Raw genomic sequence first — 24,728 nt, forward strand, 5'->3', positions numbered from 1 at the left:
CAGCTAGATATGAGGCAAACTTTCCTAATGATTGGATTTGTCCACAAGCTGTTCTTGGAAATAATTGCAGTTTTATTAGTATAGGTCTTTGGGTGGACACTGGGTGATCAGTCTCTCATTAGAGATGTTATAGTTGTTGATTAGACTTCATGATTTCTGAAGTTCCTTCTACTTCTAGAGATCGTCTAAGAAGAGAAATGAGAAAAAGGGGAGACGGGAGGGGCCCCTTCCTTTACTATTCCTCTCCTTCTCCACCCTCCCCATTGAGGTAGTGCAGGATAGTAAAGTCAGTGGATGCAAGTTTGAATCTGGACCAGCTCTGCTTCATACCTGGGGGTCCTTGAGCCAGGGGTCCCATAGCTGAGTGTTGGCTTGCTATAAGTGACAAACACCATAGGGCCAGTTTCCATAATTTCTGTGATGACAGTTGTATTCAAGAACATGGCTCTTGGCACATAAGCATGTAAGAAATGATTTTTCATTAATTTATATATGAAGGGCTGTCATGTGGAACATGGATTAGACAGGAAGAGGAAGCTGCATATAGATCAATTTCAGAGGGATGTCAGGAAAAACTTGCTAATGATGACAGTTATCCCAAAGTGCTATGGAGTTGCCTGTGGAGGTGGGAGGTTTCCACTCCTTGGGGTTCTTCCAGCTAAGGCCGCTTGTCTGTGTGCGGGGGTAAAAATCCTTCTGGGGGTATGGGTTTTACTAGCTCAGTGTTGAGGTCCCTTCCTCAAATTTTGTGGGAGGTTGTCTGATATAGGCACAGTATCATTTGTCCTGCCTAGAACCTGGCAGGAAGCCATAAAAACCACACAGAATTTGAGTGCAAAAAATAAATATAAAATTTATTAAAACACCCACAATATTTTAAAGATATCAGGAGTAATACAGTTCACAAACCAGCTGTTTGTGTAAATCATAATAAAATACAAATCAAAAAAAAGGATTCATACTTGCAATATTTAGGCACCTGAAAAATAAATTTACTGAAACACTGAGGGGAGAGGAGGGCAGGAGAAGGCTTTTATAGAAAGGGAGGTAGGAAAGAACAAGGTCAGATAGGGAATAAACAGAAAAACAAGGTGGGGGGGGAGTAAAATATTAACCAAAAAAAGATAAAAATTATACAAAATAAAATTATCAGCATAAATTTACTGTACTAATAATATCTACAGTTTAATAATACACATCCTATTGCCTTGAGACATTGCAAACTCTACCATTCATCAACCAACCCCAGATAAACTTCATTTCAAGTAACCACGGTCACAGAGTCTAGACGGAATCTTCAAGTATGGCTGGGAAGTTCACCTCCATCGGAAGCCAGGTAACCAAACAGGAATTCAAAGAGAGAGAAAATGAGATTCACCAACAAGCTACAGCTCAAGACGATTCTACCGCATAAATTGCCACAGTCCAACCTGGTCTCATTTCTTTTTTATTTGAAGTCATGAAAAAGAAATGGCATTAGCACCTCTCATCCCTCAAAGGGGGGGAAAAATAGAGGCATTTAAGAAGACAATGCATTAAAAAAAAAGTTTGGAAAGCAGAAACCAACGAAATCGTGTATCTTTCCTTTTCTTTTATATTTAGATTTCCATGTGAAGAATGGTGAGTTATCCCTGAATGATGCTAGAATGAGAAAAAATGGCCAAAAAAATTAAAACCACTATTTAAAAGTATCCCTGATATTGGAAGAGAAAGAAATGAGAAAGTGGGCCAAATTGTTCCCAGATTCTTAGGCAAAGAACATTGAAAAACCTGGGGTTTCTATTGGACGATCTTTGCTTAAGGGGAAAGAAATGCCCATTGTTTGGACTTTACTGTTCCTTCTACCTGTGGAAACTCTTGGCTGGGGGTGGAAGGGAGGAGAAATCTCAAATCTGGGGGCCTGGAATCTTCTCTATCTTCGTTACCACATAGCTAACTCCACTCTTTGCTCCCCACTTTCCAATCGAAAATCCATTCCCTTTTTCAATTTGTGCAGTGATTAGTTTCCTCCCAAAAAATCTGTCATTTTTTTTGGGGGGGGGCAGGGTGAGCATAGAATGATGCTGAAGTGGCTGTTGATTCCAGCTGAGTGGGCCTGGTCTCAAGGTTCCATTCTGAATGCCTGAAAAAGACCAGTCAAGAAAGCTCATTGGAAGTCTGGGAGCCCAGAGGAAATTGCTAGGGGCAAAATATGGCTCCTCCTGCTCCTAATTAGGTGTTTGAAAACACACTGCCTAAGAATGATGCAGTAAAGGACCCTCCCACACTCTCCCCGTGTGTACAGTGTCAAATGAACAAAATGCATTTCCTAGTGTGGAGACACTTCTTTCAGATTCTAGCCACCTCCATCGTCACAATAGTCTAGCTTTTGAGGTATGTTTCTTAGGTATCATGACGACAGCAGTGCCAATGCAAAGCCTAGCTTTCTGGTCGGTTTCAAAATGTCAACTCCCTAGAACCCAGGAGAAAATCAAAGTAGCACCAACATAATGACAAAGGAGTTGAAAAGCAGCCAGAACCGCCATCCTCTCTCTTCCTAAATGCTGACCTAAAGGAAACACCATGATTAGCCAAAGTGGACCACTTGGCACAGTCAAGGGTAGGCACCTACTTCAATGTAAAATGTTATTTTTAGGTAGAAGAAGCAACCACGGGCCCAAAGGAGCAGAGTGGGGTGTGGGGGGAAGGGTGGGAAGAGCGACTCAATATTTCTTCCTGCCTTTCAACTGTGAACTGAGCTCCTGGAACGAAGGGAAGATGCTCCATTTGGTTTACATCTTCCTTATGCAAACTTCCACTCCACCCCCCCAGGCCTCCCTGAGAAATTTACCTTTGCAAGTGGGAGGGGTTGCCTGATGAAGAGAAGGGGTCTAAGAATGACTGCTGACCTTAAGAGAAGGGTTTCCTACCTTTCCCTTCCCAAAATTAGCACTTTTCACCTTCTCTTGTAACTAGCCTGTGGGATGACTGGTTTAGAACCCAGAGACTGAATGTGAGCCTCCAGGTTGGCCAGCCCTTCCTGCCCTAAGTATGCTTCCATCGACAGCAAGGGAAGTGAGGGCAGAACTTGGCTCCCACTTCACAATGAAGGGAGGGAAACAGCAATTTGAAACTATTCAGTCCAGATTCATTGCCAAAGTGGAGGTCCCGGGAGATAGCACCACAAGGAAAAGAAAGCCAACGGGCAGGGAGGCCCCCTCATTTTTGTTTGGTATGTGGTTTGAGATAGGTTACATAGCACCTCAGCAAAACCAGATAGGGAGACAATTATGTTAAAACACCATAGCACCATTTTATTTAGAATATTTCAATTCATAAAAATATGCTTCCTAGTCCATAGAGCATACTTCAGTAATAAAAGGGAAGAGATATTGGTTGAGGCACATCAGGGATCTATGTGTGTATGTGTGTATGTGTATTTAGTTTTCCTTCTGCAATGCCTTAGTTTGGGGATACGGTGGTGGTGATGAACTTGAAAAAGAAAATCTTGCTGGATGAATTTCTCTCAGTGAACTGTGTTTACCCTCCTCTGATCTCTGCACACCCTCTTCTGCTTGGTATAGCACATGCAGTGCAATTAAGATTTGGTCCTTTTTTGGGGGGGGGGGGTCTTCCAGTTGTGGGACTCTCTGATCCCATGACACACAGGGAGGGCCACAAAGAAGGCCCTTTTGATAGTGGGGGAACATCTCTGTTCACCCCCACCACTGTAGTCTCAGGAAGAAGGCAAAGCAGTAGAGGGGAAACTAGAATCTAGGAACCTTGGGTTCTGCAGAAAGGAAAAAAAAAAAAAGACAAGGAAAAACAACCCCCAAAACAGCTTAATTCAAACGTCCAATGGTCAGACAGTGGTTCAAGGCTCTAGCACCAATTGTATGATAACCTGCTGCATACAGTGATCCCTCTTCATATCACCCCCACCCCCATCCCCAAACCTGAAGCACAGTTTTGGGCAAGTCCTTCCCTTGACAGTCGAACCTCAACTCTGCATTGAGTACAGACAGCATTTGGAGACAAAACAAAGGGGAAAGATCCAAGGATAAAAATGCCATGAATCTTATGTCATTACATTAGGTGAATTTTGAGCAAAACTGGGTCATGCTGTTAAGGTTCTTTAGATGCAATGGCTTTCATTTTTCTTTCTCATGATCAAGATGTCTGTTCATCATCTTCAGAGCTTACAAAAATGATGGCGCCAGTAAAAAATAAAAAAAGTTGATTTTTCTCTTTAAGAAACCTTCAGCAGCAAGGGTGGGGTAAATAGCTGTGCATAGTTTTTTTTTTCTTTTTAATATAAGTCTAAAGCATGCTAATTTGTAATGACTGAGATTTGAGGTAGGTTATATATGTAGTGTGTAAAAAACAGCACGGTTTTGAACATTGCAAAAGTACTATCATTTCCATCAAAACACCGTTTTATCTGGGATGGAGCCATCCAATGGAGGCTGCCCCTTTTTTTCTTTTCTGAACAGCCTGTGTTCTAGTCTAAAAGTTAAGAAAGCAAAAGTTGTTTGGGCTGGGGAGCTGGGATAGAAAAGACACATGCATTAGCTGGATTAACTTCTCCTTTCGGACACCATTCCCTTTGTGATTTTGCCACCAGGTCGGGGAGACCAAAGGAGAAGCAACATCAGGAAGAATAAGTCACATATGCCATTTATCAGAATCCCCTGGGTCATACTGGAAACACCCTCCAAACCCATCCCAGCAGCCACCCCATGAACCTGGGATGTCTAAAGGTCAAACAGAAGGTCACATTTTCAAAGTGTTCCTTAAAAATAGTCAACTCGCTCTCAGAGAGATTTTAAAATGAAGTTTTCAAGGCACCCCTGCATCTGTCTACCTAAGTCCAGAGTTGAATGAGACCTGCATAAAGACTTCTGATGCAACAAAGCAAGCTAGCATCCAAAGGACTGCTTGGGCCCCAACTGGTTCCTCAAAATTAGAAAATTAGCATGCTCAGCATCAGCCAATCCTTTAAAGGCTTTTGTCATGTTGCACCGGGGAGTGCCCAGGATTTCCTATAAATCTGAGTCTGGAACCATCCTCAATCCTGATAGGCTCTTGGGTATTGATTTCAAAAGCACTCATTCTTATCTTGTAAAAAGAATTGTTACAGATTATGGTTTCTTTAAAAAAAAAGTGGACAAAAAGCACGTTAAATACACAGCTACTATTTACAGGTCTCCCATTATCATCTGTTAAAACATACTGCTTTTTTTTTTCAAGTTGCTATTTAAATCTAGGTGAAAGTGCTTTAAAAAAATCTTTCACTATTTACAGTTAAAATCAGACCACGCCAATGCTCCCTCAGGACGTCTCACAGAGGTTCTCTGCCAGTGCTCCAGGAACATTTCAGTAAACAAAGGATTGGATTCAGTTCTCAGCTCTCGGGGAAAGGCACCTAGAAGTGCGGGAAGTGGACTGTCGCATCCATCTGGTTTTGTCCGGATTGGAAACAGACTGGCCGCGCTGAAAAAGGACTTGACTGAATTCTCATAGGGCTCAGTTTTGATTCACCCGTGGGGAGGGGCCAGGTCCACAGGTGGGCTGATGTAAGGAGGCAGCGGTGGCAGTCAGGTGAGGGGGCACCTCTGCCCTGCCCACCTGTGTCTGCCCGAATGGGGGGCTGGGAGGGGGAGCTAGCTAGCGCCAGGCAAGTTTAGCTAATACCACAGAAATTCACACCCCCTCCCCGAGGAGTCTGGTTTGTTACAGATCAAGCTCCTGTTGACCTGTGGGTCCCAACCACATTTGCAGCCTCTCAGAACAAAGTAGCAAAAAAAGTAAGCACCTATTGTTTCAAATGAACAATTGAAACTTCTGGTTTCAATGAGCTGTTTGAATGCACCAGTTTTAAAAGGGAAAACTGAAGGATTTTTTTTTTTCTTCTTTCGTTGGGGAGAAGAGGGGAAATAAAGGAGGAGGAAGAAGAGAGGAAAAGGAAGGAGGAGGGAGAGAAGAAGGACTGTTTTCAGGAGATGGCACCAGCTGGAAAAGAAACCTCAAAGTAGCAACCAGTTGAATTTGCATCTGTAAGGAATGACCCTTTTCCACCTCCCAGGCTCCAGGGCCAGAGTGGGGCAGGTGGTTCAAGGAGGCCGCGTGCACCATGGTCCAATGTAAAAATCCAGGAAATGAGGATCTCCAAGTTGCTTTTTTGTTATTCCGGTTTGCCCAGCTCTCTCGGACTGGAGAGTCAAAAGCAAAATCCTAGACAGCACCAGACTTTGCAACAGTGATATACACAGAGCAACTATTCACAGTTTGTTCGCCTTTTTTTAAAGATACAGTAGCCCTTTTTCCATATTAGCATAGATCATGAGGGGAGGGGTTCTTATTGGTTGGATGTTTTAAAACTGCTGTTAAGATTTAGACAGATTCCTTCAGCCCCCAAGTATCGTGTCAAACAGCTGCACACAGCAGCTGAAGTGGCTGTTTTAAGAAAGCATCCTTTCTCCACGGCAACCGCAACTCCGGCATTGAGTGCTACCTGGTGACCAAGGACAAAACGTGATTTGCTAAATAACGGACAAAGAATATTCAGTGTGGAGACTAGCAGGCCTGAAAGGTGTCTGCTTCCAGCCTGGTTTCTGAAGAAGCCGACCCCAGCATCTCTCAGGTGGCTCAGGTGTATGGCGAGTTCACTGCCGAGTTGAGGGCAGGGCATGGAGAAGCCCATGGAGGGCTCCTGGCAGATTGCCCAACCACACCCTGATGGAACACCCCATCCTGCCCCGATCAAAGTGATAAGTGTGACTCTGCCAGAAGGAAAGGATGTGGTGCTTGCTTGCTTTGAGAGACACAGACAAGTGGTCGGTCAGCTCTGGAGGGGTGGGGGGGTGGGGGTGGCGGAGCACGTGGTGTGAACGCTCCTCTCCCAGCAAAGACCTCCTGATGGGAACAGAAGCTGTCTGGAATTCTGGCTTTTCTTGCCGGCTAGGTGACTGTCATCATTGTTCCTTTTTTTTTTTTTAAATCCAATAAATACACATTTTAAATGGCAATTAAAAACCACTCCTTTGTGAAAGGATGCTATAAACTCTTCTTCCATTCTTGTCATATACAAGGACAGATTCTTAAAAATAAAACCCAAGTCCCCGACCAAGGGAAAAAACCCCATGTGGAGATATAAATACTAAGCTTACTGAAAAACATCCACCAGCCACAGGCTCTTCCTCAAAGTGCCAGGGGAGGAGAGGAAAGAAGGGGGAGCTCTGGTGAGGTGTGTGCTGGAGCAGAATTCTTTATACATATATGTGGGGGTGGTAGCTCCATATACATATAGAAGTATTTCTGCCCAGCCTGGCTCTCCAGCCCAGGGGGCGGGGGAAAAGCACCACAACGATGGCCCTGGGCTTTGGTGCCATGGACGCTGAGGTAAGAGGGCTCCCCCATGCTTTAGATCCAGCGGCTGTAGGGCCCGGTCACCTTCGTATAGGCGTAAGAGGAGACGGTGACCACCGAGTCGGTGGTGATGGCTGGCACGTGGCGGGTGGGGATTGGGTTCTTTTTTTCCTCCTGCTGGGGTTCTGGGGCAGCCGTCCCCCCCCACTTGCGCTTCTTCCCATAGGGCTTGACTTCTGGATGGCTCAGGCCCAGCCGTGCTGCCTCCTCCCTGGCGCGGGCCCTCTCAGCCAGCTGCTTCATCTTCGCCTCCCAGAGGGCCAGGCCATGGTTAGGCTGGTTGAGATTCTTGTGCTGGTAGAACACCAGTGAAATCCGGGTGGGGTGATATCGGTTGGGTTTCTTAAGGGGGGTGGTGGCATGCAGTTCACGCCGGGCACACTCGATCAGGATGGACCCATGGGTGGGGGCCACAGCCACACCGCCGATGTTTTCATCTAAGAAATTGTGTTCACTGTCAGACCACAATTCCTCATCTTCCTCCTCCACGTTGTTGCTGATGTTGCCACCACCGCCACCCCCACCGCCACCTACCTCCTCTTCCTTCACTGCCCCCTTGTCCGAGGGCCCCTCTGCAGGCACCTCCCCAAGGTTCAAGGAGTCCCACAGCTTTTCCTCAGGCTTCAGGGTCCCAGAACCTAGGGTCATGCCAAAAGAGGGCCAGGCTTTATCCAGTAGGCTGGGCCCTGAGGAGGTTGGAGTCCTTCCCTCGTCCCCTTTCACAGGCCCCCAGAGCTTTTCTGGATAGCTTGGACCTCCTTTGAGACCAGGGCTATAGTCTGGTCCTACACCCCATGGCTTTTCTGCCAGGCTGGGCCCATTTAAGGTGGGAGTACTATCTCGAAACTTGCAAGGGCTCCAAGCCTTGCTCAGCAGGCCGGCTCCATTGGGAGGCCCCAGTGGTGGCTGCTGGGGTGGCTGACCCCCTTCGGAGGGGAACAGGCCCCATTGGCTGTCTGGGAGACGGGCCGCTGGCAGACAGCTAGCACCGAAGGAGCCCAGTTTGTCAGGGAGGACAGAACTTTCTCCAGGAGCGAACATGCCCCAGGTTCCACTCACACCATTAGTCCTCTTTGGAGAAGCACTCTGGCTGCCTGGGTGGGCACCCCCCCACAGGTGCTCCTTGGTCCCATTCTGGGAGGCCTCAGGAACAGGGGGCTTGCCCATGTTCCCAGGGACCCCAGGGAGGGGCTCAGCCTGGGGCAGGCGATCACATGGCTCCTGCTTGATGACTTGACCAAAGCAGGGGCCGCTCTGTGCAAAGGGGGAGGGGTCTGTGGCTGTGGGGCGAGTCCGGTGGCCCTTGGGGAGCAGGTACTCCTTGGGGCCTGGATAGGCAGGCTGGTGGTGAGGCGTATGGTGGCTGTCACTGCTGACAGCCTGGCCTGGCAGCTCAGCAAACTCAGGGCCACCGTATGCCTGGGTCAGGCTGCTCTGCAGGGCCTGGAGATCCGGCTTCTTATCGAAAACCCCAATGGGGCCTCCCCAGCTGCCGGGGCCTCGGCCATTGGCACCGTAGTTGAGGAACTGTGAGGGGAAGACAGAGCTGCTGGGAGAGAAGCCGTAATAGCTGAAGGAAGGAATGGCAAACTTGGAGTGGAAGCCGTTGATGGGGCTCAGGTTGGGCTGTGCATAGTAGGAGTGGCAGGAGTAGACGCTGTTCACGCTGTAGGGGTCTGAGGGCCGGCAGCTGCCCAGCACCGAGTAGCTCTCCACTACCGCATTACCACTGTACTTGAAGGAGTTGTAGTGATTTGGGGGCTCCACCTTGATGGAAGGCTTCAGAGCCTGCTGGGACAACCCATTCTTTAAAGAGAGACCTGGAAATGAAGTGTGGTAGGTGAGAAACCCGGGGCTCTGGGGACTGCCCGAGGGCCCAGAAGAGCCAGAGTCTGCCTTGCCACCCACCCACCAGCCTCCTGATCAGAAGAAATCCTGCCTGCCCCCCAGGCAAGTCCCCAACAGAGTCCACTGAAGTGAGAAAGAAGGGGAAGCTGAAGTCTCTGTGAGAGGATGAGAAAGAGCTCATACCCAGAACAGTCCAGGCCTACTTCTGGGCCCCTCCTGGGCTGGCTCAGAAATCTTTGAGCCCAGAGGCACTGAGACCCACTGCCCAGACCAGCCCCTCTCCCCTGTGGGTCCTGAGGCCCACTGCCCATCCTATTCCCCTCCCCTCCCTGCCAGAGGCACTGGCCAACCATCTGCTGCCCACAGAGCATAATGGCAGGTAATGAAACAGGAGTCAGGGCTTTGCAAGGACAGAGACAGGACAAAACATGTCACTGATGTTTCTTTCTTTTAAAAAAGTATTTGTTGGGAGCTTTTGTTTAGGTACAGGGACTAAAACTATGTTATAACTGGCATAGAGAACTCCTGGGTGAGGAAACTCTCTCTACCAATGCAGGTTGCTACCTTCTCTGCAGTTCAAGTCACACAGCTGGTCTATGTCAAAGGCAGATCTCACACCCAGGTCCTCCCCACTCTAGAACCTTTATTTCCAAATCTATCTGACTATTCCTTCTCACTAATACCAGGCTGATGTCATCAGAGGACTCCATCCACAAGTCCCTGGTGACTGAGGGACTAGTTCCAGGCCATGGGGTGTTGGAGCTACTGGCAAGAGGCCTTCATTGCCCCGAACAGGTACTCACCTGAATCAGGCTGGAGAAGCTCAGGAATGTCTAGAGCTTCTTGCTTGATCTTCTCTGGAGTGAGCAGCTTCTCCTTCTGGAGCTTCTTCTTCTCAGCCGCTGCCTTCCGAGCTTCCAGCTGTCGCTGGCGGCAGGACTTGGCAGGCTCAGGTAGCCGGCGGACCTCACGGGGGAAAGCAGTTAGCACCTGGATGGCTCCACTTGCCATCTTTGCCTTCTGGTTCTCTTCACTGCCAAACTCATCTGTGTTAGCGATCTTGTAGAGAGGGAGGACATGCAGCTGCTCATCCTCCGGGATCTGACCCACACAGCGGTTGTCCTCCTTGGTCAGTGTGCATACCTGCAGGGGCCAGGGCAGGAAGTCAGGACAGGGCAGTACTGTCACTGAGGGGCATTCTGACACCATAGCCACACTCAGGCAATGCCTTCTTGCCCGCCACAAAGATATAGTCTGTGTTCAAAGGCTAGAGCACTCAATACCTGGGTTCAAATCCCACCCTTGACACGTCCTAGCTGTGTGACCTTGGGTAAGCCCCTTAACCTATCTCAGCCAAATTTTTCTTATCTGCAAGATGGGGCTTATAGCAGCCCCTGCCTCAAAGGGTTGTAAGTATCAAATGAGACAATGTATGTAAAAGGACTTTGGCAAGCTTTAAAGATCCATAAGAATGTCAGTTGTCATCATCATCATCATCACCACCACCACCACCATCACCATCATCGTCATCACCACCATCATCATCACCACCACCATCACTATCATCACCATCACCACCATCAGCACCATCATCACCATCAACACCACCATCATCATCACCACCACCATCACCATCATCACCATCACCACCATCAGCACCATCATCACCACCATCACCATCATCACCATCAGCACCATCATCACCATCACCGCCATCAGCACCATCATCATCATCATCACCACCATCATCACCATCACCATCATCACCATCATCATCACCATCATCACCACCATCACCATCACCACCATCAGCACCATCATCATCATCATCATCATCATCACCATCATCACCATCAGCACCATCATCATCACCACTATCATCACCATCATCATCCCTATCTCCTATCCTCACAGTACCCCTAGTAGGGTGAAAGGAGGAAGGTCATGTCTGGAAAATTGTGTTACCCCAATAGGAAAGGCATCAAAATGCTGGACTGCTCTGGGAGCTGGCCTCTGGATCTAGGTCCTCTTGGCTTTTCTCTAGCTCTTTTTATCCTGCCCACCTGCCTGTACCTCCAACCCTGCTTGCATCTTGCCTTGATCTCTGGCTGTCCCCTTTTTCTGGTTCCTGGGCTCCCAGTCCATTTTGAACCCTCCTCCTACAGCAAGTATTTGATAACAAAATTCTTCTCCCAATAATCTGGGGGAATGAGAGTTTTATCATGCTTACTCCCTCCCTCCCCAGATGTCTCATTAGGCACAGAGGGCAGCTAGGCTTCCCAAAACTTCTGATAGCTGCCAGTAAACTCTGCTAGGTCCTACCATACTACAGAAAAGTTCTTCTTCCACACCAATTATCTATACAGCTATATACATCAATACATATTCACATAGATCCACACATGCCCATGTCTATGTATAAACAAACACACAACTATATGTACTGATATATATGCACATATGTACAGTGATACACACTGGCACACCATATATACATATATGTGTGATACACATGCACATTGATACACATATGATCACATACATGTGTTTTCATGCCTATTCGTGTGTATATTAAGAAATGTATGTGTTTATCAAAACAGAAGGCTAAATGGATGGACGGACAGAGGGAAATGGATGGAAAGACATATAGATAAGAGAGGGCTGCAGACAATTATCAGCGGCATGACTTGCCCTGGACAAGCCACATAACCACTTGTAACCTCAGTTTCCTCACTCGTGAAGACAAAATGAGATAATGTTTACAAGGCACTTTGCAGACTTTCAGCTTCTATGGAAATGGGAACTCAGAAGCTATTATTAGTTAGACAGACAGCCATATTTAACTGGCTCTGTCATTTCCTGAGGTTCAGGAACTCTCAGAGAGGACTCTGCAGTCTGCGGATGGAGCAGTTACATGACTTGCCCAAGGTTACACAGAGGACTTGAACCCAGATCTTCCAGATTACCAGACCAGCTCCACATCTCCTAACTCCCATAACCTTTCAGAGAAACATGGTTGCCCTCAACAACAATTATTCCAAAGTTGTATATAAAAAGACCAGTCTAGGGAAATGGCTTTTTTTTTAAATTTTTTTGAGCAGCTCCAATTCAAACCAAGGCATTTCATTCATTCATTTATTTAGGTCTTCACTGTTCCCTCTCCTTTACCACTCTCCCTTTCCTTTGCCCCATTCAGGTTTTAGAGAAGGTAGATTCAGAAAGAAAAGTGTGGCCTATATATTGACCATTACAGGCATCAAATCATATTCGAGATATTTTGCTCAAAAGCAGGATGCTTATTTCCTCTAATTTGGGGATGGGGAGAAGCTTATGCATGCCAGGAGGACCAGAAAGAGGGAAGCCAGGCAGCATCTGCCAGCCCACCAAAGAAAGAGCTGGACAGCTTGGGCAGCCACATCTGCAGAAGGTCTGGACAAGATTGGCCCTCATGGGGAGTATAAGCAGATGGGGGCAGGCCTCCTTACCACAGTGCAGCCATTGTACAGGTTGTGCTGATCCTTGTGGGCATGAGCACAGAAGTCCATGCAGGCTGTGACCCCCGAGAAAGGCCGGCCTGGCTTCAGGCCCAAGCGACAGTCTATTGCTTCTTCTTCATTGTTCACCTGGGAGAAGGGACCAAGAGTTAGCTCAAGTGACCCAGTAACATGGAACCCAGGGACAGGTACTAGAGAGGAAGAGAAAGGAGAGACCCTTGGACTCCAGAGAAACCTTTGGGAGACAGAAAAAGGGATCTTAGAAGTCCCACAAATCCAGTTAACTTTCAAACTGTTTGAAACTCCTGTTTGCCACTAGGTGGCAGTGATAAATAGAACAAAGAACTTGGGGTCAGGAAGATTGAAATTCCAATTTTGCACCAGACCCTTCATAACTGTGTGACCTTGGACAGGTCACTTGACCTCTCTCAACCTTCATTTTTTCATCTGTAAAAGGGGGTAACAAGAGTGCCTATCTTATAGGGTGGTTGTGAACATCAAATGAAAAAACACGTAAAATGTTTTGCAAATCTTAAAAATCTAAATTAAATGCTAGCTATTAAGTTACTGTGCTTTTCATAAGCTGTTTACCAATCAGTAAATGCTTATTAAGTGCCTACTGTGTGCCAGACCCTCTGTTAAGTGCTGGAAAAAATATACAAATTTGATCCAATAGCCTTACTGAGCAGTTGCTATTATTAGCCCCATTTTGCAGCTGACGAAACTGAGGCAGGACTTAAGTGACTTGCCTACAGTCATGGAGCTAGTAGGCATCTGAGGCTGAATTTGAATTCCTGACTCCACACCCCATTTCCTATACATAGAATTCTCTTATTTTATTCTTTCTAGTATAAGGAAATGTTTATTGACCTTTGTCAAGTTAATAATAATAAAAAGAAAAAAATTTACATTGCACACCCTTCCAAAAGTGCATTGATTTTTTGGAGTAGGGGCCTCCTAGTATGGAAACTCCCTCTACCAAATCAGCACATGAGAAATGCCTGGGGATATCAGGAGATTCAGTGACCCACTCAGAGTCATGCTGCTGATACATGTGCCAGAGGAAGGATTTGAACCTAGGTCATCCTGACTTAGAGATAAGCTCCTGATTCATTATACCATGATGTCTCTCCCTTTCATTACTCTTTGGTCAGATTTTATTATACACTAGTCAGATCACATATAACAGAATTGGCTCTGGGTGGACTTCACCCAGCTGGTGTTTGTCCAAAGGAAGACAGGCATCTAAATAAGATAAAGGAATGGAGAGCATGTCCTAGGGATTGCTTGGAGGTACTTAAGGTACTTGAGATCTTTAGACTGGAATAGAGAAGGCTCAGGGTGGGGACAGAGGAGACAGAAGAGCCATCTTCAAATCTCTGAAGGATCATAGAACTCACAGCCAGAAGAGAATTCATGAAATCATCTAGTCCAACTTTCACTTTACAGATGAAAAACCACAGCCAAAGCAGAGATGTAACTTTCTCAAAGTCATCTAAGGGGACAGTGGAGAGACTGGGATCTGAACTTGGGTCTTCTGACCCTGAGTCCAAGTCTCATTCCATAAGCACAACATGTGGAAGAGCTAGGTCTTTAAAACCAGGAGCAGATGTGAAAGGAGAGTGTGGAAGCTGGGGGTGGACAGGGGGAGAGCAGGCAGCTTAGGCTTGACAAATGGGAAAACAGCTTAAGAAGGAGAGCTGCCCCAAGTGGCCTGGCCCCCTCTCTGGGATGGGGCTAGGTGCATTCTTTTCCAGGTAAGGGTTGGTCTCCTCAATGTATCAAAGTATAGCCACTTGGGTGAAAGGCAAACAAAAGTGAAGAGACTTGGTCCAGTGGAAATGGCTTGGGAACCGGGATCAGAGGGCTTTGGACCAAGTTTCAGCCCTGTCACCACCATTGCCTCTCTGAAGCTCAGCCATCTCAGTTACAAAACAAAGAGGCTGGACTCAATAACTCAGCATCCTTCCAGCCTGGAATCTACAAGCCTCCATTCTTCTAATTAACTGCTGTCTCCCAACTGGTTTGGAGATGCTTTAACCTAGAGAGATTAAGTGATTGGTCCAAAGAGGCCCAGGGAGATAGATGGGGCAGAGGCTGAAGCTGGACCTGGATGGTCCAACACCATTCAGGCTGTTGTCAATGCCCTCAGAGATTGCTAAGAGGGTGGGAGGAGCAGATGGGGCTCTTACCTGATTTTGATAGGCCTGGGGAGCGAGCTTCTTGTACAGGGGGGCGACTTGAGTGGCCAGATTCTGAAAGTGTTTCCGAAGATTCTCTTCCTGTGAAGTGAAGAATGAAGAGATTATACCCAGGCAGGAAGAAGCCACTAGGGAAACAATACTGAAGGCGCTACCCTGGGGTTGCGTAGACCTTGATCTTTAATGACATCATTGAGGATTGTGTAGAACTGGAAAGCAGGGTAGGCAGACCACCTAGAGAATGGGGGAGGAGGGGATGACAACAGGTGGGTTGCTGGTCTGGCCATCTACCATATGGTCTCAAGAATGTGGGCCTGATGCTCTGTGGGCATGGTACAGATGCCACCTACATGGAGGGAGGGGTGGGATCCATCATAATGGACTCATGGATCCATCAAACCAATGGTCTTCAAATTATTCTACAGAAGATGGAAGGAAGGGTGGGATTTTAAGATTCCCATTTCACAGATGGGGGAAACTGAAGCACAAAAAGGTAAGCAATTGGTCAAATTTCTCACAGCTCTAGAAAAGAGATATTTTGATTCCTAAGCCCCCTTTTACTAGATCACAAGATTACATCTCATTCTTCAGGACTCCTCTCAGTTGAGCTTAGAATATACAACATATCCTATATTTTCCAGGCTCTATATGTCCATAGCTCTCATGTGTGAAATGTAGGCAGCTGGGGCTGAGGGAAAGGTGGGAAGAGAACACCCAACATGATAAACATACAGCATGTCCCAAAAGTCTTAGTGCAGTTGTGTCCTTGAACCTAGAGGCTGAATTTTGGGACACCCAGTAATGGTGGCAGGTGACATAGCACATAGAGCCATGGGCTTGGGATCTGAAAGACCCAAGTACTGCCTCTGACATGTACTTGTTGTGTGACCATGATTGAATCCCAACCTGCCTGAGGCTTCAGTTTCCTCATCTGAAAAATGGAGATAATTCTTGCACATGACTCATAGAATTGTGAGGATCAGATGAGACTTAGAGCCCTTTGCACTATCTGAACACTTGATGTGATGATTATCCTCGTGTCACAGACAGTGAAATGGAGGATCGTGGTTTGGGGAGCTGTGTCAGCCAATCTGGGACAGAGCTGTTCATGGAATCCAGGTAGGTGGGACAGATTACCCCACCCAGATTCATGGGGTACAGAGCAGCAGGGGGCAACATTCTCATCATCCCTGGGTCCCTTCTACCCCCGGGGTGGTTAGTAAGTTCGTGATGTGGAGAAGAGCATGGAAGAAAGGGAATGTGAGGGGCGGAGAGGATGGGTAGCAGTAAGGGGCTCCAGCAATGGTCACCTATTCCTGGCACAGTGAGTGGTACAGGGAGAGCTGAGGACCTCTTGAGGACCCATCCAGATCAAGCCAGCAGTGGCTGGAGTCACTCCCATAATAGACTAACTATTCCTCAATGGTTCATGCCTGGATGGGCCTAGTACCATGCAAGCGAGAGACAAATGGAGAGCTGCCCACCTCTTCAGGATTGTCCCCTGCGAGGCGAAACTTTCGAGGATATTTGCTTCGGGCATATTTGCAGCCATTGAAATACATACTCCAAGAGCACCCAAAGGAGAAGGAGGCACCACAGGTAGACGGGTCTTTCCCCTGGCACGCGCAGGTTCGGCTGCAACACAAGCCATGTACGTTATAGCTCTGAAAGCTGCCACCTTGAAAATCTCGGCTCCCCCCACCCATGTCTTCTACTGTGACCCACAGGACTCCCCCCAAGCCCAGCCCAAGGCACCACCTTCTACTTGATGCCTAGCCTTGTGCCCCTAGGCATGGTAGGGAACTCCCCTGGCCCCTTAGATTACTTTATATTTAGCCTGCATTCATTTTGTAGAGATTCATCTGCATACATGCCATTCCCTGGTCCCTCGGGCCATTAGAATGTAAACTCCCTGAGGGCAGCAGCTGGCACATAGTGCTGGTAAACGCTTGTTGAATCGAATTTGTGGAAGACCAGTTCCACCACCAATCCTACACAAGTCCCAGGGTATGTCCTACCTTTATCCCCTGAGGCAGCTTTCCTAGCTCTCTCAACGTCCTCCCTAGACCAAGCCAGGGCAGAGCTGGACCTCAGTGGCCACTGATTCTGTGCCCCTCTCCCCAAACCCCTGCAATCATCTTACTGAAGAGGAAACTGACTCCCAGACCCTTACATCTTCTCTAGAGGAAAGCATTACCATCAGCATTTTTCGGCTGGAGACCCTGAGAAGTAGTTAGGTGACTTTTCTAGTACTACATGGCTAGCAGAAGGCAGACCTCCAAGTGTGACTCCTTTTCAAGGATCTTTGCCACAGCAGCCCAGGTTTGTGCCCCTGAACTGATTTTCCTGGCTTAATCAGAAGGCAGAAGAGAAGCTGTGGTTCCAAGCCCAGGTCTACCCTAGCAGCTCCTGCCAGCTCAGGGATTAGTCTGCTCTCCCTCTCCAACCCCATCACTCCTCAGTGGGTCTGTGCATACTCACTCATCATTGAGGCCACATCTCCGGGTGGTGGGATTCCCATAGCAGCGAAGTGTCTCTGTCAGCTCCCGGTACAGGGTGTCGCCCAGTTCTGGGCCAATGCCCTCCCAGACCATGATGAGAATGATGATGACAGCCTGTTCACAGCGGTGCCCAGAGCGATGGCGAACCAAGCAAAGCAGCTTCTCTTCCTCAGTGTATCGTCGGTATACCTACAGTATGGACAGAGGGACCACAGTGTCATAGAGATCTGTCTAGCCAGAGGCAACAACCAGCCCTGTAGGCAGCACCTGCTTCCTCCAGGTCAGGGGAATGTAAAAGCTCCTGAATCCATGAGGCTCCTGTCCTCACCAGGGGGCCAGAGATACAGCAGCAGCACATGATTTAAAGTGGGAAGTGGCTCCAAGGCCATCGTTCTACAAACGAAGAACTGAGGCCAAGGGAAGGGAGCACACCTGCTCAAGGTTACATGCTCTCATTAATCTTCTAGCCAGAAGAGCCCTTCAACAACATTCATCCAAGAACCACAGATGCTGAAATGGAAGGGACTCCAGGACACAGTGGAAAGGGCACTGGCTCTTGTGGCAGAGGGCATAGGCTCAGATCTCACTTCAGATGATCAGTGGCCCTGGGACCCTGGGCAAATCACTTAATTTCCCCAGGCCTCAGTTTTCTCATCTGTAAAATGTGAAGGCAGACTAGATGGCTTCAGAGGTACTGCCCCAGGAGTACCGAGTATTAAGTCATGACCTCCCTGGGCTCTAATTTCCTCAAATGGAAAATAAGGGAATTGAAACAAGATGGTCTCTGAGGTTCTCACCAGGCCTAGATCTTTAATCCTTGCCTCCTCTGAGGGGACCTGGTCTAGCCCACACCTCCAAGTCTAGCCTGCCCCTCTGGGTATAGTCCACACTACCAGGTCTAGCCTGCACCTTCAGGCCTAGCCTGCACCTCCGGGGCCAGTGCGCACCTCCACAAAGACCTGTCCTCCACACCAGCCCTGACAAATGGCTGCCTAACCTCTCTAGGAAAAGCAAACTCAGTCCCCTCTGAAGGGGCCATTCCACATGGACAACTTCAACTGTCAGAAAATGATGAAATGCCACATTTAGAGCTAGAAGGGATCAGAGGTCATCAAATCCAACCACTTGAATTTACAAATGAACAAAGGAACAGAGTACAGTAACTTGCCCAAAGTCACACAAGTGACTAAGTCAGAATTCAGAGCCAGGATTCAAACCCAGGTCTTCTGGCTTTTTTTCTGAATCAGGTTGACTGACCAAGGTTTGACTCAGAGGCTACATGATTTTGGACCAATCAATTATACACTGTGTCTTGATTTATACATCAGCAAAATGGGGACAAGAGGAAGGAAGGGGTAGAGGTGAAAGACCTGAACATGCAGATGAGGTGTCATTATTCCCCTCATTTAGGTCATAACATTATAGATTTAGAACTGAAAGAGACCCTCAAGATTGTCTACTCCATTTTACAAATAAGGAAACTGAGTCCCATGGAGGCTAAGTGCCTTGCCAAAGGCCACAATACTCTGACATGAAATCCAGTACTTTCTCCCTTGTTTTGGGAACTCTACTAAACTATAAAAGAGCTGGGAAACCAGGAGATGCAAGAATTGATTTTCCACACGGTACAGCTTTCACAGTTCAGGGGCAGTAGCTATCATTGACTAGAGCCTTCATCTGTGTGGGACCTGGGCTTGTCCCAGGATAAAATGCTGGGAACAGCCTTCTTCTTCCCTTGAGCCAGCAGGAAGTATCTGGGGGCATACCAAAGAGCTGTCTTTCAGACCTATAACCCAGTGCTCCCTACAGCTGCCTGAAAATGCCTGTGTACAGAAACACATCAATGCTCCCAGGAACCAGGGCACAGGTGTCTGCCGACATGGCTCCAGATCCACATGTTAGAAAGCAGAGAAAGGCCTAATGGGAGCAGGTAGAAATAGATCCCAGGAGGGCCTACATGTCTGTGGTGCCCCACCACAGGTGTGTATGGAAAATGAACCAAATATAAACCAAGCAAGCCTGCCCTACAGTGTGAATTCATTTGTTCCTTCCTTCTTCCTTCCTTCCTCTTTCCCCTCCCTTCCTTTTCTTCCTCCCTCCCTCTCTTCCCTTCCTCCTTTTCCTTCCTCCCTCACTTCCTTTCCTTTCTTTGTCTCTCCCTTCCTTGTCTTCCTTCTTTCCACCCTCCCTTGCTTGCTTCCTTCCTTCATCCCTTCTCCAAGAGAAGGGCCAAACCCCAGGACACAGAATATCACAGATTCTCTCTACCTCCTATACTCTCAGAGATGGAAGGGGCCTCAGATACCATCTAGACCAATCTGCATGTGGTCAGGAATCCCCTCCATATCATTGCAAACAAGGAGTGGTCTGATCTCCAGGAACAAGAACCTTACTGCCTTTGGGACAGCTGCAATCTACAAGCTTTTCTTCCATAAAACCAAACTGCACATCTCTGTGAGTCTCCCTTGACTGCTCAGAGCTCTGCCCTCTGGGGCCAAGCTGAGCCAAGCCTCACCTCTCTGCAAATACCCAAGCACAGCTGGCATGGTTAGCTGCCTCTTCTCCTCTCTTCCAATGATCCTAATGAGACACATACTGTGAAGATGCTTCACCAGATGGGACTTAATCCTCTGGATGATGCCCAGCTTAGCAATGGCCTTCCTAGAGGTAGCCAGAGCTCTGTTCTAGAGAAGGCAAGACTTTGGTTTTATGGGAATTGTGTGGTATCTAAGACCATGATCTCACACCTCCACTCATGAAACCTTACGTGGCACCTCATTATCTACCAAATGAAATGCCCAAACCATGTTCTCCCAGCTGAGGTCCTCCCCAGAGAGGCCCACTGACCTCCCTCTGCCATCTTACTTCATTCTGCTCCAGGGGGCCTGCAGGAACTCGACCTCCCAGAAAGACTCCCCATTGGTTCTGTCTCCCCTGCTGCCTCCAGGCATTTAGGCAGCTCCTCTTCTGGGCCTGAAATGTACCTCCCTCTCCCTATTTCAAATTTCTTTTATTTCTTTTTTTGGCAAAAGCAATGGCTTTTATATTACATACTGTAATGGCTTTACATTGCAGTATTTCCAGTGATAAATCTACCTTCCCCCAAAGCTCTCAGCACTCTCTGCCTCCACTGAGCCTTCCCTTGTAACGAAGAAAAACAAAAACAAAACCAACTGACACAGTAGCTACATTTGACCGTGTTTGTGACACTTTGTACCTACAGCCGTTCCTGACCATCATTAGTTCAGTTAACACCATGACAACACATTTGGTGTAATTTCCCCATTTTCTTCATTTACATCTATTACTGTAGTCACTGTGGTAGATTTTGGCAGTGATGGGGTAGCTAATTCCTCCATGCATGCCCATGATCCTCTCTGCTCCCATCTTCCCCAGCATGCTGCAACCTCACTCAGCCCCTCTCCAATCTTTGTTCTCACCTTGTCACTGGTTCCACCTTTGCTGCCTTTAAACAGGCCCCAATTCCCCTCACCCTCTCATCCTCAATACCTCTCCTTCATTTCTCAGCCAAATTCCTCAAAAAGGCTTTCACTTTCTTTCCTATCATTTACTTGTGAGCCCATCACTCAACTGAAACTGCTCTCACAAAGTTACCAGAGATTTTGGTCATGGCCAAATCTGATGGTCTGATCTTAGCCCTCATCTTCTCTGACTGCAGCCTTTTATGATGCCAACCATCATCTCCCTCTCTGAGCTTCCACAACACAGGTCTCTCTTGGTTCTGACCACCCACCACCTTGCCACCAACAGAAATCCTTCTCCAAAGGCAGCTGATGGTGCAGTGGTTAGAGCACTAGGCCTGCAGTCATGTGAGAAACTTACTGTGTGACTCTGAGCAAGTCACATAACCACTTTTGCCTCAGTTTCCTGCATTGTAAAATAGGAAAATAATAGCACTTCCCTTCCAGAGTTGTCATCAGGAATAAATGAAATAGTATTTGTAAAAAGTGCTTAGCACATGCCTGGAAGTACTCTAGAATTGTTTATGCTTCAAGGACAGGGACCATCTCCAGGAAACTTTCCAACTCAAAGTTATCCTTCTCTCTTTCTTTCGGGAACATTTATCATAGGATGATACCTCTAGAGGTGCAAAGGACCTTAACACATGAGGAAACTGAGGCCTAGGGCTAAGTGACCTGTCCAGGGTCACACAGCTGATGTCTAAGGTAGAATCTGAACAGAAGTCTTCCTAAACCTAAGGTCAGCCCCCACATCCTAACTTATTTTCTGTGTATTTGCTCAGTCACCTCATTGATCCCTAGCCTGCTGCAAGCTCCTAGAGAGGCCGGAGATTATTTTGTAGTTCACTGTCCTGATATCCCCTCCCCTGGCCACCCTAAACTTCAGCCCTGGCACCACTGCCCCCAGGTCACTTCTCCCTCATTGCATCATGGACAGTACTTTGACTCTTTTCTGTAACCTATCATATCTAATACAAAGCTGGGCCCTTGGGTGATTGCAAAGGGGGGATCAAGTGTGACTGATGTAGGGGATTCTTCCTTTTCACTAAGGCAAACCATCTCCAATCATCAGTCTTAGAGTTGCCTACTTATATTTGATGTCCAATAAATAACAGTCAGTGGATCAATCCCTGTCTCCAGTATCTGCTAAGAACAGCTTTTTATTCAAGCATCATTTAATGAGTCAGTCAACAAACCCAGGCTAGAGCTGAGAAATGAGAGCATCTCCAGCCCTTGTCCGCATGGAAACAAGGGAACGAATGAGAAACCTGAGCCTGGGGCCATCTCAGGACACAGGCTGCATTTGCAGGGGTGAGCCAAGGCCAAGCAGGCTGAGCTGTAGGCTGGCCCAGCCCAGCTGGTGCAGCAGAAACACTTACCCACTTGGCGATGGGACAGCCTCGGGAGCTCTTCCCTTCCTTGCCGGTGTAAACAACCTTTTCAATTCGGATCGCTTTCCCCTTCTCTCCATAGCTAGGGACAGAAAGATACTCCATTAGTCCAGTGCAGGGGGCCTTTGGTGAGCAGTGCCAGGGGATGTATCACGGGTGGGGGTGGAAGGACGAATCAGTGCTACAACACAGTGGTCTGGGAGCAGGGACACATTCCCATAGGAGCAGAAAGGTAGGGCTTTTGTTATCTGATCTTAACAAAGAAATGTAGTTATACAGTAACTTTACCTGGCCATGTTTGTGACACTTTGTACCTACAGTCCCCTCACTGCCCTACCCCCCAAGGAAAGGGGAGAGGTATGTTTCCTCCTCTCTAAGAAAGTTTTTAGGTAACTCAGAATGACCAAAAGAAAAACCAGTCACCCCTGGAATTCTCTCTCTAGTTGGACTCTAGGTCACCCCTGATTCCAGATGATACCTCTAAATAAAAGCTCTTAAAAGGGAGATGGGGGAAGCATATAGATGGATATGAAAAATAATACCAAATATAAATGGAAACAAGATATCTTTGAAAAACAAAAAACAACAAAAAAAAGGAAAATAGCCCTAAATGGACCCCAAATACCCAGCAGAGAAAGTTCAGGGACTGGATCTATGATTTCAACAGTCTAAGGAGTTAATGAGGACCTTCCCTCTACTCATAGACAGGAACCTTCTCAAGCATTTATCAACGCACAGAACTGCCCTGGACACTGAAAAGTTAAACCAGTTGCCAGCCTGAGAGGCTTGAATTTAGGCCAGCCTTCCATCCCTCTCATGTATAGAGGTGGTGCTTAATAACTGCTTACTGAATTCAGGTGGCATCCATGGATGGTTTTTCCATACAGAGGCCCTCTGCTTATTTTCAGTTGATACAATCCTTTCGGCCACATTTTCCACCAGAATGGGGAAAGAAAGGCACTGTGGTTCAACCTGGCTCAACCTGCTACCTAACTCATCATTAACCCCCCAAATAACAGAAATGATGATAATGAGAAGACTTGCTCCCATTTCTATGGTGCTTTATGGGTCACAGAGCACTTCACATAGATTCTCTTTTGGTTTTCACAATAACCCATTAAAGTAGGTACTATCATTATTCCCACTTAACAAATGCAGGAACTGAGGCTGAGCAAGGTTAAGTGAGTTGCCCAAAGTCACACAGCCAGGAAATTTCTGAGGTGAGATGTGAACTCAGGTGTTGACCCTACATTTAGCTCTCTGTCCACTGCACCATGTAGTGGTCTTGTGATAATTAGCACACTCATTTAGAGAGAGCTTTAAGGGATATCATCTTATTTGATTCTCCCAACAAACCAGTTTGGTAGCATAATCCTGCCTCTCACACACACCAGCTCTGGGACAACTCAGTTTCCTCTTATATAAAATAAGAGGGTTAGACTCAATGGCCTCTCTAGTATATGATCCAATGATCCACTCTACAGATTAGGAAACTAAGGGTCAGATTAACAGGGTCTACATTCCTATAGCTACTAAATATCAGAGGGAAGACGAGATGCCAGGTCTTCCTGATTCCAGGCACAACTCCCTCTTGACTATGTCACACTGCCTGCCTCTCTACAATGATACCAAACATGGCACCTCAGAGGTCAAAGGGCCCTCTCAAGGTGACTTGAATCTCAAGCAAAATTCTCATTTAAAGGACTACTGCATCGATTAGAGAAATGCAAGTTAAAGAAACCTTGAGGTCCCACCTCATCTATCAGATTGGCTAACATGACAGAAAAGGAAAATGATAAATGCTGGAGGGAATATAGAAAGACAGGAATGCTAATGCACCATCGGTGGAGTTGTGAACTGGCCCAACCATTCCTGTGAACCATTTGGAACAATGCCCAAGGGGCAACCAAACAGCGCCTACTCTTTGACCCAGAAATACCACTACTAGGTCTGTATCCCAAAGAGACCAAAGGAAAGAGAAAAGGACTTACTTGTACCACAATGTTTATAGCAGCCCTTTTTTGTGGTGCCAAAGAATTGGCAAAAGATGGGATGTCCATCAAGTGGGGAATGACTGAACAAGTCATGGCACATGATCGTTATGGAAGACTACTGTGCTATAGAAGATGATGAGGCGATGGTTTCAGAAAAACCTGGGAAGATGTACATGGATGCATGCAAAATGAAGTAAGCAGAACCACGAGAACCATGTACACGGTGACAGCAATCTTGTGAGGATGATCCACTGTGAAAGACCATGGTGAAAAATGCTATCCATTGTCCGTCTCCAGACAGAGAACTAATGAAAGCTGAGTGTAGATTGAAGCGTATGTTTCAAACTTTTAAAATTTTTTTCGCGTGTACGCACACATGTGTGTGTGCGTGTGTGTGTGTGTGTGTGTTC

The 24,728-nt window shown here is 47.2% G+C and overlaps 1 protein-coding gene across 1 annotated transcript in view; it reads right to left on the reverse strand.

The window, feature by feature from the left end:
* Nucleotides 1–7,401: 7,401 nt before the first annotated feature.
* The window catches only part of TET3 (tet methylcytosine dioxygenase 3), a 132,700-nt gene continuing 115,373 nt past the window's right edge, over nt 7,402–24,728 (reverse strand). Inside the window, exons 6-12 of the mRNA XM_036751442.1 lie at nt 22,313–22,406; nt 17,432–17,640; nt 16,435–16,585; nt 14,942–15,031; nt 12,741–12,878; nt 10,076–10,398; nt 7,402–9,241 (exon numbers count right to left, since the gene is read on the reverse strand). Of these exons, the coding sequence (XP_036607337.1) occupies nt 7,402–9,241; nt 10,076–10,398; nt 12,741–12,878; nt 14,942–15,031; nt 16,435–16,585; nt 17,432–17,640; nt 22,313–22,406 (2,845 nt within the window). The remainder of the gene's footprint in view (nt 9,242–10,075; nt 10,399–12,740; nt 12,879–14,941; nt 15,032–16,434; nt 16,586–17,431; nt 17,641–22,312; nt 22,407–24,728) is intronic.

The sequence above is a fragment of the Trichosurus vulpecula genome, chromosome 3, assembly GCF_011100635.1.
Source record: "Trichosurus vulpecula isolate mTriVul1 chromosome 3, mTriVul1.pri, whole genome shotgun sequence".
Taxonomy (NCBI): domain Eukaryota; kingdom Metazoa; phylum Chordata; class Mammalia; order Diprotodontia; family Phalangeridae; genus Trichosurus; species Trichosurus vulpecula.